General features: G+C 42.1%; 1 protein-coding gene across 1 annotated transcript in view; it reads left to right on the forward strand.

Moving 5' to 3' along the window:
• Nucleotides 1–15,910: 15,910 nt before the first annotated feature.
• The window catches only part of LOC128523658 (zinc finger protein 271-like), a 29,068-nt gene continuing 25,169 nt past the window's right edge, over nucleotides 15,911–19,809 (forward strand). Inside the window, exons 1-4 of the mRNA XM_053495711.1 lie at nucleotides 15,911–16,092; nucleotides 16,460–16,538; nucleotides 17,399–17,564; nucleotides 18,937–19,208. Coding sequence (XP_053351686.1) covers nucleotides 16,470–16,538; nucleotides 17,399–17,564; nucleotides 18,937–19,208 — 507 coding nt within the window. The 5' untranslated portion in view covers nucleotides 15,911–16,092; nucleotides 16,460–16,469. The remainder of the gene's footprint in view (nucleotides 16,093–16,459; nucleotides 16,539–17,398; nucleotides 17,565–18,936; nucleotides 19,209–19,809) is intronic.

The raw sequence follows: 19,809 nt of genomic DNA on the forward strand, positions 1-19,809 counted from the left end.
CACTAGCAGTTCACTCAGATACTGTGGTGCGAAATTTCACAGGGAGCCAATAGAGTGAAGATAAGATAGGTATGATGTGCTCGTATCTTCTGGTTCTAATGAGAATGAGGACTCTCTGCTGTATTCTGGACTAGCTGAAACTTGTTTATGCACCTAGTTAAACAACCAGACAGTAAGGCATTACAATTGTCCAACCTAGAGGTGATAAAAGCATGAACTATTTTTTCTGCATCATTTAGCGACAATATATTTCTTATCTTGGCAATATTTCTAAGGTGAAAGAATGCTATCCTGGTAATATTATCTACATGAGCTTCAAATTAAAGGCTGGAATCTATAATCACACCGAGGTCTTTTACTGTTGCACTTGATGGAACAGAAAGGCCATCTAAAGTTACAGAGTGATCTAGAATCTTACTTCTAGCTGTATGCGTTTCTATGGCAGAAGGAATTTAATTAGCATCTAATCTAATCACACATTGCTCAACTTTGGTAAGCTGGTTTTTCTTATCTGGTTTTGCTGAGACATATAACTGTGTGTCGTCAGCATAACAATAAAAACTAATACCATGCTTACGGATTACAGTGGCTTGTAAAAGTATTTGGCCCCTGAACTTTTCCACATTTTGACAAATTACAGCCACAAACATGAATCAATTTTATTAGAATTCCACGTAAAAGACCAAAGTGGTGTACACGTGAGAAGTGGGATGAAAATCATACATGATTCCAAACATTTTTACAAATCAATAACTAAAAAGTGGGGTGTGCATAATTATTCAGCCCCCTGAGTCAATACTTTGTAGAACCACCTTTTGCTGCAATAACAGTTGCCAATCTTTTAGGGTATGTCTCTACCAGCTTTGCACATCTAGAGACTGAAATCCTTGCCCATTCTTCTTTGCAAAACAGCTCCAGCTCAGTTAGATTAGATGGACAGCGTTTGTAAACAGCAGTTTTCAGATCTTGCCACAGATTTTTGATTGGATTTAGATCTGGACTTTGACTGGGCCATTCTAACACATGGATATGTTATGTTTTAAACCATTCCATTGTTGCCCTGGCCTTTATGTTTAGGGTCATTGTCCTGCTGGAAGGTAAACCTCCGCCCCAGTCTCAAGTCTTTTGCAGACTCCAAGAGGTTTTCTTCCAAGATTGCCCTGTATTTGGCTCCATCCATCTTCCCATCAACTCTGACCAGCTTCCCTGTCCCTGCTGAAGAGAAGCACCCCAGAGCATGATGCTGCCACCACCATATTTGACAGTGGGGATGGTGTGTTCAGAGTGATGTGCAGTGTTATTTTTTTGCCACACATAGCATTTTGCATTTTGGCCAAAAAGGTCCATTTTGGTCTCATCTGACCAGAGCACCTTCTTCCACATGTTTGCTGTGTCCCCCGCATGGCTTGTGGCAAACTGCAAACGGGACTTCTTATGGTTTTCTGTTAACAATGGCTTTCTTCTTGCCACTCTTCCATAATGGCCAACTTTGTGAAGTGCACGACTAATAGTTGTCCTATGGACAGATTCCCCCACGTGAGCTGTAGATCTCTGCAGCTCGTCCAGGGTCACCATGGGCCTCTTGGCTGCATTTCTGATCAGCGCTCTCCTTGTTCGGCCTGTGAGTTTAGGTGGACGGCCTTGTCTTGGTAGGTTTACAGCTATGCCATACTTCTTCCATTTCTGAATGATCGCTTGAACAGTGCTCCATGGGATATTCAGGGCTTTGGAAATCTTTTTGTAGCCTAAGCCTGCTTTAAATTTCTCAATAACTTTATTCCTGACCTGTCTGGTGTGTTCTTTGGACTTCATGGTGCTGTTGCTCCAAATATTCTCTTAGACAACCTCTAAGGCTGTCACAAAGCAGCTGTATTTGTACTGACATTGGATTATACACAGGTGCACTCTATTTAGTCATTAGCATCATCAGGCAATGTCTATGGGCACCTGACTGCACTCAGACCAAAGGGGGCTGAATAATTACGCACACCCCACTTTGCAGTTATTTACTTGTAAAAATGTTTGGAATCATGTATGATTTTCGTTTCACTTCTCAAGTATACACCACTTTGTATTGGTCTTTCTTGTGAAATTACAATGAAATTGATTTATGTTTGTGGCTGTAATGTGGAAATGTGAAAAAGTTAAAGGGGCCGAATACTTTTGCAAGCCACTGTATGTTGCCCAGAGGAAGCATGTAAAGGGAAAAAAGAAGTGGGTCTGAAACTGAACCCTGTGGAACACCAAACTCCACTAGAGAACATGTGGAGTATTTATAATATAGAATAATCACCATAACTTTAATAACTTTGGTTTAATAACTGCTAGTTTAAAAGATTTTGGAACATATCCAATGCTAAGTGAAAAATGTATTATTCTCAACAGGGGTTCTGTTATTGCTGGTACTATCCTTTTAAGAAAATGTTTCGGTATAGGATCTAATATACAGGTTGATGAATTTGCAAAAGAGATGAGTGAAATTAGTTAATTCTCTTCAAGGGGAGTAAATTATTGTAGGTTCTGATCTGACATGGTTAGTTTAACATCTGCATCAATTACATGTGTTTCTAAGCCTCAATTTTATGCCTGATATTTACAATTTTCTTATTTAAAAAGTTTATAAAGGCCTTACTATTGCCCAATGTTCTTGTGGAGGTTTCTGCAGTAGTAGATTTCTGGTTACTTTGGCTACGATATTAAATAAAAATCTAGGATTATTTTTGTTAGTTTCTATAAGAGGGAAGAGATACGTTAATCTAGCTACACTAAGAGCTTTTCTATATGTGGCGGTGTGGTGGGTGTCTTTTTCTCTATGTCGGGAAATTTAAAAAATTCCCTTTGACCAACCTTAAAAGACTGAGTTACCGATTACGCCACCCAGGATTGGTTACCAGGGAAAAGTTTAAGACACGCAGGTTTGAATCTCTCAGTAAGAACACAGGGACATGGATACAAAAATACAATTCTTTATTCATACAGGAAATTTCCAGATCAAGCAATATCAAAACGACCGTTAAAACAGATTAAAACATCCCCAGCAAAAAGACAAAGAAAAGAAATCGGAGCTGGGAGCTTAACCATAGAGAGGCAGGCTAGGTACAGGACTACACTCATAACCACATGTGCACCAACCCCTCACACTAGTGAAAATGTAGTACCACTCCACACTTTGTAAACATAAGCACGCCACTCTATAAGCAGCTAGCCCGCCTTCTCTCCATTCCCAGCTCCTAAAAGAAAAGGACAAATAAATTTAATAATTACAAAAACAAAAAAAAACTAACAGCTGCAAAGCAACCTCCCAACTTGGAGGACAAATAAACCTAAGCGTTAGTCAGTGAAATGTTACATTAAAGCAATGGCTGACAACACCAAGCAAAGCAGCACAAAACAAAATATAGAAATAAGCCAGCCCAAGGCAGCAGCACAAGCAAAGCAAAAAGCTGTTAAAAAAGCAAAGCGGAAAAAGAAAAAAAAAAGAAAAAAAAAAAAAAATAACTGTCACAAGGACAAAATAAACCAAAACAATCCACTGAAGCAAAACAGCAGTGCTGAAGCTGCAAGCCAAGTTGTAAGCGACACAAAGCCAAAGAAAGGTGAGAAAAGCACACTCGCCAGCCGATCAATTTACCTAAAATGTAAAAGAACATTGAAGTAAAGATACAGCACATACCTGTGTGGCGGGCGCCAACGAAAATAAATCCTACCTACCATGCGATGCAGACCACATCCATCTGGCGGCCAATCCTGCAACAGATCGAAAACATAGGACAGATATACAGGTCACATCATATGCCTAAGGATCTTAAGCCTGCTATATAAAGAGAAAATTAATCGGCATACCAATGATATGGTAGCATTTGTCTCCTGCGGTACACGTGCACAAATTGCGCCACTCTTTTAGAAAGGGTAGATATACATAGATGGCAATACGCTGCTTCTCCGCTGCCTCGGACACAATAAAGATCCGAAAAATCGCCGGCTTTCCAAAGGAAATCACTATTAGGTAGATGATTACATTGACAAATAGCCAAAAATCCAGCATGCCAAACATACCTCCCGTACACCGGAACTGGACGACACACTTCCGGAAGCGCCACCTGGGGGTGAACTAGCGCCACACCTGGTTGATCTCGCCGCACCCTTTTATACTCTTCTAAACTACACCCAATAATCAATCTCAGGTGCATAGCTGGAAACCTGGAAGGGGGTACGAAACTGCTTCTCACCACAATCTACCCTTCTCCTTTTTCATCATTGGCCCGATGATGAACTCCAACTGTCAAACCTATTTCCAAGGTCGAAAAATAGTAGTTACAGAATTAGACACCAAGTGGCTCAAGGATAAACCACCTACTGCACGGAGAAGATGATGGGGATTCGAATGTCTCCCAGCTGTTACTTGCCCGGTACGTCGTAATAAATTCTTGCTCCCTCCAGACTCCTGTGCTGGCACCAAACGAGATGTAGATCTTGGAGGCAGTTCTATCGGAACATTAGCTACCAAATTACTGGGTTCGGTAGGCCCAGGCAACACATTTACTGCTCGGAAGCAATTGGGCAGAGACGCATCCGGCGCATCTAGCTGAATTCTAACCGCCAACCCTTCCTCAGGGATTACACACACCGAATTTAGCTCTTCCTCCGGGGACACCCCAGACAGCTCCACAAGTTCCTCCGTAGGCACCCCCTCGGGGAAATCCCTTCGGTGCGGCTTTTAAGCAATGACCGGTGCACTGTCTTAACTTTGCCCAAGTCATCCACTGGAGCAATTGAATAGACTTCGGATGGCACCCGTACTACTTGGTACACAACTGGGCTCCAAAGATCCTGAATCTTATGACAACCCCTACCACTATAATCCCTAAGGTACACCAATTGGCCTTCTATCAGGGGCACCTCCTGGACCTGCTGGTCATGTTTTAACTTCAGTCTCTCAGCCATGACCTTTAACCGGTCTCGTGCCCCATCAAATGCCACCTGTAACCTGCTTGGGTGCTCCAATACCCACTCATTCACACTACCTGGAGTCGGCTCTGATACTCGTCCCAACAAGAAATCAACAGGCAGTCGCGGTTCCTGACCAAACATTAAAAAATGGGGTGACTCACCCGTGGATTGATGGGGAGTGGTGTTATAACAGAAGAGGACCTGCGGCAAACATGCTACCCAGTCTCTCTTCCGAGAAGCTGGTAATGCCTGCAGTAGATTGTGCAGAGTGCGGTTAAAGCGCTCACACTAGCCATTCCCAGTCGGGTGGTACGGTGTTGTGCGAGACTTTTGTACCATATACAGGTCACAAAGCTGCTGAATTAATACCGATTCGAAATTCCGCCCCTGATCCGAATGGAGATGACTTGGTACACCGAACTTATAAAACCACTCGGTGTTCAAGACTTGCGCCATGGTAGCAGCCCGCTAGTCCCGTGTCGGCACAGCAAGGGTATATTTATTAAAAACATCAGTCATCACCAGCACATTCTCAAACCCTGAACTAGAAGGCTCCAACAACGTGAAGTCAACAGACAGAATTTCATTTGGCCTAGGGGCCAACAGATGGCCCATGAAACTTTTAACAGAGGGCCGTGTATCTTTGCTAGACTGGCACCACTCACACTCCTGACACCAACCTGCAATATCAGCCGACATACCTGGCCAATAACACCGCTGGCGCACCAACTCTGCAGTGCGCTCTACACCCTGATGTCCGTGTTCCTGGTGCAATTGAGAAAGAATCTCAGATTTTAATACCACAGGCAATAGTAACTGTAGAGCTTCCTCCCCACCATTGGGAGAATGAACACTACAATAAAGTACACCATCTTGCTCTACCAACCGTTCCCATTGAGGCAACAACGTCAGGGCCCTAGTGGACATCTGCTGCCGTTCCTCTGGCCTAGGACGAGCCTTACGCCTTCAAAAGGGCAAAACCTCAGATATAATGGGATCTGCCTACTGCAAAAACCCCACATCACCTAATGAGTAACCAGGGAAAGTGGTAATCATTGCCTGCTTTGCCTCCACCGATGCTGCTTCCAAAACCTGCTGCAATGGCTTAGGCACCACGCTCCCTGGAAGTAATCCACCCAGCACCCCGCTCTCCGGAGTGTTCTGTCGAGAAAGAGCATCAGCATTTTTATTACTTTTCCCAGACCGATAACGAATGTCAAAATCAAACACAGCAAGCTGGGCAGCCCACCGCTGTTCTGTAGCCCCAAGCTTCGCTGTAAACAGATGACTAAGAGGATTATTATCGGTAAACACCACACATCGACTTCCCAAAAGGTACTTCCTAAACTTTTCAGTCATCGCCCACTTTAGCGACAAAAACTTCAATTTCATAGAGCTGTAATTTGACAAATTACGCTCGGTAGGTCTCAAACCACGGCTGGCATACGCAACAGGTCACCTGAGGCCTCCCCAAATTTCAACCCTGCACGTTTCTTTGGCAGGACCTTTGTTCCAGAGAACTCGGCTACCATCCTATGCAGAGGGGCCGCAATTTTAGCTTATCCCTTTACAAACCGCCGATAGTAACTGGCAAACCCCAAAAAGGAACGCAACTTCGTAGCGTTAGATGGACGACGCCATTGTGATACCACCTGGACCTTACCCGGGTCAGTTGCCACCCCCTCATGGCCCAAATACTTCACCTGCGACTGCAAGAAAACACACTTCTTCAGCTTAGCTTTAAGACCCTCCCTCTCCAATCGGCGCAACACTACCTCCAGACGCTCTAGGTGCTGTTCAACAGAAGAAGAGAACACAATTATATTATCCAAGTACAACAGGAGTGATTGACACTCCTGGTCTCCAAACAGACGTTCCATTAACCTCTGAAACGTACTAGGAGCATTGCAAAGCCCAAATGGCATCCGCTTCCACTCTACCAGCCCAAATGGGGTGCAAAAAGCAGTCTTATGTCGATCCTCCTCAGCAACAGGAACTTGATTGTAGCAATTAGTCAAATCCAGTGTAGAAAACCAACGAGCACCAGTCAACATATCCAACGACTCCTCAATGCGCGGCAATGGAAACGCATCCTTCCTAGTTTTGGAGTTTAACTGACGATAGTCCACACACATGCGCAGACTACCATCCTTCTTTTTGACAAGCACTATTTGGGAAGCATATGGGCTACAACTATCCCTAATGACCTGGGTCTCGAGTAACTGATTAATGTGTGCCCTCACCACCTCATACTCAGAGGGAGGAATACGCCGATACCGTTGTCGAATGGGGGTGTCATCGAGAAGAGGAATATTATGAGAGAGCAGATCGGTACACCCAACATCACCCTCAAATGCAGAAAATACCGATTGGTAGTTTAGTAGCAGCATCCTAAGCTTACTCTGCTCATCACTTGACAGACCTGCCAAATCTAAAGCCTCAATCTGCTCCTGCACAGGTGAGATCTTCACTTGAGACGTAATGTAACAAACAGTCCCGGGGCATGGCCTGACCTCAGAAACGCCTGGAGGCAAGCTAATGTGCCAAACACTCGCCGAGGAAATAAGAGAGCCTCAGTAGTACCTACATTGATGACTGGTATGTACACAGTTCCCCTACTCACCTAACCTCCCTGGAGAAGGAGTCAGAACAAGTGGCCGCCACCAACTTCATTACACCCCCTGGAATGCGAGTGGCTCGAGGGCCATGCACCTTCACCTTGCCTACACCCTCACCAGGAGGCTGAACACTTACCTGATGACAATACTGCAATGCTTGGAACACAGCTTTAGGAGCACTGGACACAGGTGAAGAATGAAATAAGGAAAGTCCATACTGTCCAAAAAGCTCCTGGTAGCATCGGCTCAACACATTCATGCCCAAAACACCAGGGGCCTGAGCACACACACCACCAGGAGGATCCCGAACCACCAATATGCCACATTACGGAACCATTCTACCACACAGTTCAACATCCAATTCAGTATAACCCAAATATGGAATAGACAATCCATTGGCTGCCTTAAGCTGTACCCAATGACAAGACCGAAGATGCTCCTGGCCCCATGGCTCAAAGTATTCCCAGAAACAATTTTCAGTAATGGTGGACACCATAGACCTGGTATTCACTAAACATAAGACAGACACACCACTTATGGACACAACCAAATGTGGGCATGATGACATTAAAGTCGACACAGGGCCAACACTGCCCAACAGGTCTGAGCCGCCATTTTCCCCAACCGAATTGTGACTCAGCAATTCGGCGGGAATTAGTTTTTTGACGATGACCGGAACGAGACTGTCTACTATTCCCCACCTCACATGTAGTAATTGAGGGTCGCAGAGAAGAGGGAGAACCGCGCTCATAATTGCACTCTCTAGCAAAATGGCCAGGTTTTTGACACTTCCTACATATCACTGAGGTGCTACGAAAGGGCCGGGCCCACAGAGACTGATCCTGTAATCTGGTTATACTTTGGGTAAGCTAAGCTAACTGTTGCTGCTGTAGTTTGAACATCTCTCTGAGCTCACACATTTCAGACTGCTAAGACGGATGATCCTCTCCCGAACACGCACCACTTTGGACCCCATATTGGAACCCATGTGCTACGGGAACCAAATGGCTAAGACCTCTTGCCCCTCCTGGTGTGCCCTCACGCTCCCACCTAATAGCTACGCCACGAACATCTAGTAATGTAGCAGAAGGTTGGCGGCGAACAAATTGCTTTAACTCACGGCGGAGGGTGCAATCCAAGACATGCTCAACAAATTGATCACGCAACACCACTTCGGAATTTAACATCGCACCAGGCGACTGTCGTCTAACGCTTTCTAAAAGAGCGCTTAAAGCAAGAGAGAACTCCAACAACGTCTCGCCATCCTGCTGCTTTCGAGAAAAGAAGGCTTTTTGCAACGTGATATATGACTGCGAACACCCGTAAACATCCTGTAAAGCCGCAATAACTTTAACCAGATCCTCACGTTCTTCTCTCGACCGATATTTAATCTCTTCTCGTGCTTCTCCCTCTAAATGATTAAAGAAAAAGAGGGATTGGTCTACTACCAACAGATGACGGGCCTGCATACACGCCTGTACTTCTTTAACCCACTCATTAATCCCTATCCCGGATCGACCATTAAATTTTGGGCACTGCCTATCCCTCTGTATAAAAACCAAACGCTCGGTTAAAACAGAACCAGCACCAACAGGTGGAGCTACGGATGGAGTCACCGATGGACCAGATAAATCAGACTCATTAATGCGACTGGGCGAACCAACCCCTTCTCTCTCCTGTCTCAGTTTTAGATTATCAGCCCTTAACTGAGCTACTAACTCCCTCAATTCCTGCAGCTCCTCCTCCATGATAATAAATAATATATATATAACAGGAGAGCCCCCGAAAGATCTTACCACCCTTCAGGAAACTCCTGAGAGCCTAAGAGAGAAAGAGAAAAAGAATTCTCCACCCACTTACCAGCACTACTGTTTTGCTCCAGTCAACCAAGAAAAAAAAAAAAAAAAAAATGTATAGATTTAAAAAAAAAAAACATTCACATCCCTAGTTACAAGTTGAGAGGACCCTGCCAATTACGCCAGAATGTGGCGGTGTGGTGGGTGTCTTTTTTTTTTCTATGTCGGGAAATTAAAAAAATTCCCTTTGACCAACCTTAAAAGACTGAGTTACAGGATACGCCACCCAGGATTGGTTACCCGGGAAAACGTTTAAGACACGCAGGTTTGAATCTCTCAGTAAGAACACAGGGACATGGATACAAAAATACAATTCTTTATTCATTCAGGAAATTTCCAGATCAAGCAATATCAAAACGACCGTTGAAACAGATTAAAACATTCCCAGCAAAAAGACAAAGAAAAGAAATCGGAGCTGGGAGCTTAACCATAGAGAGGCAGGCTAGGTACAGGACTACACTCCTTCCCGGCAATAAATAACCACACGTGCACCAAACCCTCACACTAGTGAAAATGTAGTACCACTCCACACTTTGTAAACATAAGCACGCCACTTTATAAGCAGCTATCCTGCCTTCTCTCCATTCCCAGCTCCTAAAAAAAAGGACAAATAAATTTAATAATTTAATAAATAAAACAAAAACAAAAAAAACAAACAGCTGCAAAGCAACCTCCCAACTTGGAGGACAAATAAAACTGAAGCGTTAGTCAGTGAAATGTTACATTAAAGCAATGGCTGACAACACCAAGCAGAGCAGCACAAAACAAAATATAGAAATAAGCCAGCCCAAGGCAGCAGCACAAGCAAAGCAAAGAGCTGTTGAAAAAGCAAAGCGGAAAAAGAAACAAAAAGGAAAAAAACAAAAATAACTGTCACAAGGACAAAAACAAAAAAAAAACCAAAACAATCCACTGAAGCAAAACAGCAGTGCTGAAGCTGCAAGCCAAGTTCTAAGCGACACAAAGCCAAAGACAGGTGAGAAAAGCACGCTCGCCAGCCGATTAATTTACCTAAAATGTGAAAGAACATTGAAGTAAAGATACAGCACATACCTGTGTGGCGGGCGCCAACGAAAAAAATAAATCCTACCTACCACGCGACGCAGACCACATCCATCTGGCGGCCAATCCTTCAACAGATCGAAAACATAGGACAGATATACAGGTCACATCATATGCCTAAGGATCTTAAGCCTGCTATATAAAGAGAAAATTAATCAGCATACCAATGATACGGTAGCATTTGTCTCCTGCAGTACACGCGCACAAATTGCGCCACTCTTTTAGAAAGGGTAGATATACATAGACGGCAATACGCTGCTTCTCCGCTGCCTCGGACACAATAAAGATCCGAAAAATCGCTGGCTTTCCAAAGGAAATCACTATTAGCTAGATGATAACATTGACAAGCAGCCAAAAATCCAGCATGCCAAACATACCTCCCGTACACCAGAACTGGACGACACACTTCCGGAAGCGCCACCTGGGGGTGAATTAGCGCCACACCTTTTATACTCTCCTGAACTACACCCAATAATCAATCTCAGGTGCATAGCTGGAAACCTGGAAGGGGGTACGAAACTCCTTCTCACCACATATAGTTCAGGATGCTCTTTCCATGCTATTTGAAATACTAACAATTTAGTTTGACACCATTTGCGTTCTAATTTCCCAGCGGTCTGTTTTAAAGTGCGCATGTGATTAATATACCAGGGAGTGAGTTTCTTATCTCTAATATTTTTTTTTTAACTGGCTACATTATCTAAGATATAATGGAATGTCGACTCTAAATATTCAGTCGCCTAATCGAGTTCTGTGGTGTCAGATGGTGATCCAGTCATTGAGGGAAGCAGGATGAGGTTTCTTCGGGACAGAAACAATGATGGACTCTTTGAAGCATGTGGGGATTACCGACTTGGATATGGAGAGGTTGAATATCTCTGTGAACACAGGTGCTAGCTGGTCTGCGCAGGCTCTGAGGACTCAACCCGAGATGCTGTCTGGTCCTGCTGCTTTCCTGGTGTTAACTCTCCTAAAGGCTTTCCTCACGTCATGCTCAGAGATGATGAACGCGTTTCCAGTGTTGGCACTGTCTTCCTGTCTGCAGCCTTTAGTGCCGCTAGCATTAGCATTGCTAGCATCTTTAGCTGCAGCCTCAAAGGGAGTATAAAGGTGTTCAGCTTGTCTGCCAGTGTCATGTCCTCGTTTGTCATAGCAGATATTGGTGCTTTGTAGTCTGTTATTGTCTTTAGTCCCTGCCACAGACTCCTAGAGGGACTCTGTTGAACTTGTGCCTCTAGTTTCCTTCCGTAGCGCTGCTTCGTCTCTTTCACCACCTTTCAGACATTGCATGACGCAGCCTTGTACGAGTTCATGTCCCCCGATGCAAATCACGCGTTATAAGCAGCGGTGCGAGATCTCAGAGCGTCGCAGATGGTTTTATCCACCCACGGCTTATGATTGGGAAACGTTCTGATGTTAGTTTTTTCAATGGTATCATTTGCTAGTTTCCCGACGAATCCCACAACCGCTTCTATAAACATGTTGATGTCATTGGAGCTGTTTTGGAACATGTCCCAGTGTGCGTCATCGAGTACGTCCTGGAGCACGGCCACCGATTGGTCCATTCAGCGCGAGAAAGACTTGACCGGCTGGATGGCATTGTCCGGCACCGCTGGGTTCAGCCATGTCTCAGTGAAGCAGAGGATGTTGCAGTCCCGAATGTCTCTCAGACTTTTTCTGATTGAGGTCAGTATAGTAGAGGAGGGAAAAAAATTAAATTTGCAGGATAGTGAACCTCCAAGAATATGACTGAGAACCACTGACCTACGATAAATTATTCAGAACATGTATGTGTTCCCCTGTAGTGTAACTGCTGAAACTTGGGATAGATGAAGCACATACGCCTGTTCTAGCATCTAGACTTTTGAAAAACCTCTTTGTATACTCCAGTTGAGGAAGCACTTACACTTAAAGACAGACAAGCAAGCTAACCTTAAAGTCTTCCTGCACCCTTCTGAGCATGCAGCAAAAAATGTGGGGCTGCTTTGAGTCCCAATAGGAAACCCAGCTGCTCGTTACCATAGAAGGCCCAGCTGGCCACCAAAAGAAATCATGCTGGAGTACTCCAACCTGAAAAAGGCATTTTTTTATAATTAAATGGAAAAAAGTTCTGTGCCACATGGAACTGAGGCAAGGCCCAGACAGGATTACTACCTGAGCAGGAAAAATATGGATTTCCATACTTTGATGTAGATTCTTGATGCACAACAAGTATGAGACAGAGTACACAAGGGGGTACACATCTGACATTGTACGTAAGTGTACGTGTCTTGACCGACCTTTAGCACCTGCCAGAGGCTTAAAGCGATGGTAACCTGGGTGCGGTAATTCTTTGATGATGGTGACTCTGCTCAGGTTGCATGATGCATTGATATCCTCCAGAAACGGCAGTGAACAGCCTATAGTTTTTCTCTGATGTCTTTACCACTTTCTATAACATCTTTTTAACTGCAGTAAAGCAGCTTGCATACCATACTATCATGCAGCAGGTTAACAGGTTTACTATGGTCGCCCAATAAAAGATGACCAGTATGTTTTTTTTTTATCTAGCAGCATTAGAAAGTGCAATATTTGTTTTGCTATCTTAATGATTGCTACGATGGCTGACCAAATAAGATTTTTAGATATTATAATCTTCAGAAGTTTGTACCATTTTCACACAATTTTCTTCAATGCAGAGTAAAGCCACATTTAAGTCACGTTTCCTTCTTAAGTCCAGTGTTAGCTAATTAGTTTTTGTGAGATTTAGTGTTAGGTTTGTACTTAAGAACCACTCAGACAATTTCTATTGTCTATTCTATAGGGACAAACAGTATAAAGCAGCATAATTTCTGTCCTGTATTCTTAAAGGCTTAGACAAGTAGGGAAGACAGAAGATAGCAGTGATAGCACTAAATATTAATGGTCTTTTTCTTCCTCTTCTTATTATTAAACTGCCATTTTGATATAACATGAGCAGCATTTGAAAAACATGGGGTTGTCTTGCTTTACATCACAAGTTCAACATGTATTGGAGCTGTGATAATGAGGTCAAAAGAAGTGAATTAATATTAGTATTTAAAGAAGCAAGGGATAGCAACGCATTAGGGAATTTTATTAGTCATAGATCATGGTTTAAATCACTTATTGTCTACTTACTTATTATCTTTTCCCCTTTATCCTTTATACACGGTCATGGGGAGCCTGGAGCCTATATTAGGAGACTTTAGGGTACAAGGAGGGGTACATGCACACACACACTCATTCACACACTATGGGCAATTTTTAAACGCCAATGAACCCAATTTGCAGGTCTCTCTGCTAAACATGGTGACCATATTTCAGTTTTCAGTTATTCATATTTCAATGGAAGCAGGAGGCAGACGGTCACCAACTGTGGATCAGGATTGGGTTAAATTAAATGGAGAAATCCCAGCAGGACGCTTTTTTTCAGTCCCAAAAAGAGGACAGATCCAGAAAAAAAAGGACAAATTCAAATTCAAATTTTATTTGTCACATAACATTAACAGTTATACACAGTACGAAATGTAGTGAAATGCTTGTATGACTACCAGTGACCTTAAAAAGAGAATTAAAGCGTATAATAAGAAATAAATATAAATAAAAGAAATACGATAGAAAAATTAAATCGAATAATTAAATTTAACTAGAAAAATAGAACTAAAAATAGAAATGGTCACCCTTATTCAATTGCGTTCAGTTTTATGGAAATTATGGAGATGAGTGTATAAGGTGTAAAGAAATATGCATAATTCATAATCATATGAGTATATGGGCATCTAATAACAGGGGCGGACTGGCCATCGGGAGCACCGGGACATTTCCCGGTGGCCTGACGGTCGTTCTGGCCTGCCGGCTGCCGCTGTGCAGATGATCAGCCTGGCATTTGATAGGCTGGTGTATAACTACGAATTAATTGACGGATCTCTCAATCTACGAATCAGGCAATGGAAAGGGAGGGGAAGATTAGGAGGGAAAATTACACTCCCACATCACATGACCCAACGTCAGCGACGCACTGCCTAATATCTGGCCATATCCAGAGACAGGGTATATCTGACTAAATCGTTCAAAAAATGGAGCGTAAACGCAAAGGAGGAGCAGAGAGTCAGCGTAAAAAAAAGGAAAAAAGCCCTGGCCGCAGACGCAGCAAGCTGCTGCAAAATCCCAGCCATGTTCGCCAGTAAGGGAACAGGTCGGTCAAGATTACATCTACATTATATTTATAATAATTTGGCAGACGAACACTTTCATCCAAATCACTTACGTAGATCATCACAATCGATAAAACTAAACCAACAAACGAGCAACAATATGTAAGTGCTGCTGTGCTGTGTCAAGTCTCGTTTCGTCTGAAAAGGTGACGAAGGAAGCAGCAGCAGTAGCACTAGTGCTGTAAATGCTCCTGCTGTTGAGCTAGAGGTGGTGGACAGTTCAGCGTTTGAGTCAGAGCAGGGACCTTCAGGTAAAGTTAAAGATAAGCAAAACTAAACATGCAGGCACCAGGCTATACTTTTTAAAGAACATGTGCTTTTTTATGATTTATAAGATCAGTAGTAGGACTGTGATTTTGGGGACATACAACTGATGGCTGCACAATTATAAGTACAGATTATTGAACACGCTTATTTCATATTGCAGAGCAACTACATGTGCAGAGTGAGAGAGAGAAGGATTCAGGGAAAGATTAAGGAGACAGTGAAAGGCTTTATATCTCTTTTGATTATTTTGCCTGTCCACAGTCTAAGGATTAAGATTTTTTTTTTAAAGTATCACCCAATTCAAACGCCTACTGGTGTACTAGTAGTGCTAATTACTTACTGTTTACTCTTACTGGTCTGTTCCACATAATGCCATAATTGAGTAAACATTGGTATCTGATACTTACGCTGTCATAGGTTTTGTTAAGTTTATTTGTGTTTGTGTTTCTGATGCATTTGATATACTAGAGTTGAGCACTGAAAATACATAAAATGTAAATATTTCAACATGTGAATGTGTCTCCTATTATCTCTTTTAAAAAGCCAATTTTCTTTTTGTCATTGGTTTGGTAGTATAAATGGTGTATTCCTAGTGAGTTGTTAAGGGCTATTTTTTTATTCATTTATATTGCATCTGGTAGTCTACCTGTTACAATAATAGGGTTAGCCTACAAGTTTATCAGTCCAGTAGATTACATGAATAGGGTGGTGGTGACTGCAGCAGCAGAGGTGGCCTGGGAGTGGAGTCAAATTCCCGGCCTGAATTATTGTCCCAGTCCGCCACTGTCTAATAACATTTTCAGTATTAAGAAACGGATTTAATCCTGACATTTCTTTTCTGCTACTCCTCACTCCTGCCACACCATCCAGTCCAGTAGGTGGCGGTAATGCCACATTTAAACAGGGATCCCAACCGCTAATAAACTCCCACGAAAAAGACTCGCTCCAGGTCGCTCGGTCTCCAAATTCCCGGAAAAAGCCGCTACTCGCTTGATCCTCTTTATCACGTGAACAAATTCCTGACAGTTTGCAGTTACCGCTGGATGTGATGAGTTTATTAAAAATAAAAACCCTATTGTTTGTGATTGTAAGAATTTAAAAGCTCGCTGTGCTTTGAACACAGAGGTAAGTTGATCCAAAGCGGTGAGGCCGAACCCCAAATGGAGCTCCACTTTCCTGGGAAAGTACACTACAGTTAATACGACGTAATGCTATATGCGCTCTATGTAGTGCACTATTTATCCCGGTAATGGGCGTTTGGAATTCGGCCCTATCGCTGTGTTTCTGTTTGTGTTTCAGTAATTTTCACTCTTTACAGCCAGTTTACACTAAACACGAGAGAAACAATGTGTATAAAATTAGATAATTAAATTAGATTTATTTATTTGCAGTTTTCTTTTAAATATTTTATCTTATTTATTTTTTATAAAAATGTTAGACCTGATTATTATTTATAATAATAATAATAATAATAATAATAATATTTGTGTAGATCTGTTATAATGAGTACAGAGGGAGACACACAGCGCTTCTTCAGGACGTCTCAGGTTCCCGATCCTCCTCTCTCACAGGTAACGCTTAATGATGAGTTATGTTACTACAATATAATAAAATAGTCATAATAATTAGTGATGAGAATCAGCGGTCACCTCCCGATACGATATTATCACGATATCTCGGTGCTGATTCCATTAATATTGCGATTCTATAAATATCCTGATTCGATATTATATTTTGCTCTAATTTTCTCAGTCTGAGTTTTCTCACTTAAAAACAGTGCAGCATTTAAACACTTCGAACTAACTTCAAATACAAGAGTTTAACATTTAACTTCAAGTTAAATTAAACAAAAAGCTACATCATTACTGAGCAGCGCTTATCTCTGTTACGTCATCCGCCGCAATTATTATTTTTAATCAAACTTGCCAAATAACTCACTCCTGCCACATGGGATGAAAATGTGTGAATAGTTTAGAGCGCCACCTGTAGGTTTTCAGTGTTTATGCAACTAAGTGCCTACTGAGCCACGCCCCCTCCAGAGAACAGCAGAGCTGAGCAACAGTTCAGGGGAGGGGCTGCATTTTGTGCAGTAAGACATTTTATCTTTGCCTGATGGTGGCTGTGTTTGTAAACACACACTGGAAACCAATCTTTGTGTTTAAAACGAATAAAAGCTGAACGTTCCATCATAAGTCCCTCCCCTTTAATTGTTGTTAAACAGTTCAGTGAGTGACGCCGGACATTGGCCCCCACGACTGGATTTGAACAGCGCAGCGGTAATATGTTAACGTTTGCTTACTGTTTGTATTTTACAAGCTGTTCTGTTAATCACACTAAACCTCATGATTCATAATGAGGGGTGAAAAATGAAACCTAAAAATGAAATTGTAATTATATTTCTGAATCAATGTCCTTGTTGTTTGGTTTTTAGCTGTGTGAGGACGTGAAAATGGAGACGTCAGATGGAGGGACGCCTGAAGTGACAGAAGTCTGTGTAAAGAAAGAAGAGGACATCTATGACTACGGGGACAACCTCGACAACACACCTGAAGATATCTGCATTAAAGAGGAAGATCCTGACCATAAAGACTACCTCTGTAAAACATAATTTTTCTGTAATTCAATTCAAAAAGTAAAACCTTTCTTTCTTTCTTCTTACAAAATCTTACAATTGTTTTATTTCGAGTTTAATTAAATTACCGTTCATGCAGTATAAATACTGTGGATCTTTTGTCCCCACAATCATGGGGAAGACTGCCGATTTGTTGATATTTGTCCAGAACACGAACGCAGTGAGGCAGGTTTTAGTGAAACAGAAGGCACCGGAACGTTCAAAGTCTTTGTTTGTCCCATTGAGGCGAAGCAGCTTGTCCATTTTGGAAACGAGCAGAGATTCTGTACCTTGTCTTATCCACAAGTCCTCCATGTCCCACAGAAAACCGCTGTTCCCACAACTAAAAAAAAAAAGCATAAAACTTTACGGGTTTGTAATAACTGGTGAGAAAGTGTCTTGAGTAAACTACCTGATGTTAAGAAATTCTTCCAAATGCAAAACTAAGAAATTACTAGAAGAGGTCATGCCATCGTGTTGTTGCTTTCCTTGTATCGGGGACAGTGGTTAAGGCATTGGACTACGGTTCGGAAGATCCCAGTTTCAAACCCCACAACCACCAAGTTGCCACTGGATAAGAGCGTCTGCCAAATGCCTAAATGTAAATGTATCAGGCCACCTCTGAACCAGAGACAGTGTGAGGACCATCTCGTCTGAGCTCAGAAGGAAAAGAACTGGACCGCTGCTCCTCTGAAATTCCTTGTTTTAGATAAAAGCATATTTCCATTTAACATAGAAATCAAGGTCTCAGGTCTCACTAACAGGTTTACTGATGATCTTACCAGCCAACTCACCTGACCTGAACCATATAGAAATATCTGTGGTTTATTGTCAAGGGGAAGATGAGAAACACCCATTTCTAACAATACAGATGAGCTGAAGCCTGCTATCAAAGCAACCTGGTCATCAATAAAACCTCACTAGTTTTACACAGACTGATCGCCTCCATGCCGTGCTGCACTGATGGAGTAATTCATACTGAAGAAGTCTCGATCAAGTATTAAGTACAAGAATTAGAAATAAATACAGAATTTGGACATTTCTGCATGGTAAATCAATTTTCAATGATCTTGGGGGAAAATTCATAATATTTTTAGATACTGACATTTTGTTTTATGAGCTGTAAGCTGTCATCGTTAAAATAATAATCACAAAAAAGTTCGAAAAAGATAATTTTCTCTGTTTCATATGAGTTTCACTTTTGAAAACAGTGTTGTTCCGTAGCCAATCTTTTTCATATTCATTTCAGGAAAGATTTTTAGGCCAATCATTTTATAGTTCTAATGTATAATAAATATAAAAGAAAGAAAAGAAACATATGACATCATTGTTTCGCATTGTGTTTTCTCTACTCCCAGACTGTGAGGTTTGCAAATCCGTCTTCTTCAACAAGTGTGAGGTTCATGGCCCGCCTCTCTTCATCCCTGATACTCCTGTTCCCATGGGCGTCTCTGACCGAGCCAGACTAACTCTTCCTCCTGGACTAGAGATTCAGAAGTCCAGTATTCCTGCTGCAGGTCTGGGGGTGTTTAATAAGGAGGAGACTGTTCCAGTAGGTGCACATTTTGGACCCTACCAGGGAGAGCTAGTAGACCGAGAGGAAGCCAAAAACAGCGGATACTCCTGGGTGGTGAGTTTACGAATTTGATTTTTAGATTAGACAGATTAGATTTTTAATGCATGCGATTTTTTAATTAATTAATTAATTTTTAATCAGTTTGGGTTGTTTTTATTTTGATTTGATGAGATTAAACTGAATAAGACTATTAATTTAGTGTGTAATAGGATTAATACTAAATAAAAAAATTACAAACATAGGGTATAGGTAACCTGAAACAAAAACATGGAGACAGCTACTACCAAAAATAAAACAGAAAAATAAGCATGGCTTTTAAATATTATTATTATTTTTTAAGACTAGTTGATCCTGTGGTCTGCGTTTATTTCAAGCTAATTACCGTGAAAATGCATTGTCATAGCTGGTGTCATTCTGGCACATTACAATTACCCAAATATGAATACTTTCATTTAGTAGTTACCTGTTCAGCTGTGGTACTTTTTCTAAATTACTAGCTGGTGAAAAACTAGCTGGTGAGTCTCCAGGGAAAATCGGGAGGGTTAGCAGGTATGCATATTTGTGAGAAGATCAGCCCAGCATTGTATTGTCTCAAGCAGTGAGATAAAGTTCTAATGTTAATGTGGTTGCTAACGCTAGCAACCTAACTAAATGC

Source organism: Clarias gariepinus, chromosome 5 (genome assembly GCF_024256425.1).
Source record: "Clarias gariepinus isolate MV-2021 ecotype Netherlands chromosome 5, CGAR_prim_01v2, whole genome shotgun sequence".
In the NCBI taxonomy this organism is placed as follows: domain Eukaryota; kingdom Metazoa; phylum Chordata; class Actinopteri; order Siluriformes; family Clariidae; genus Clarias; species Clarias gariepinus.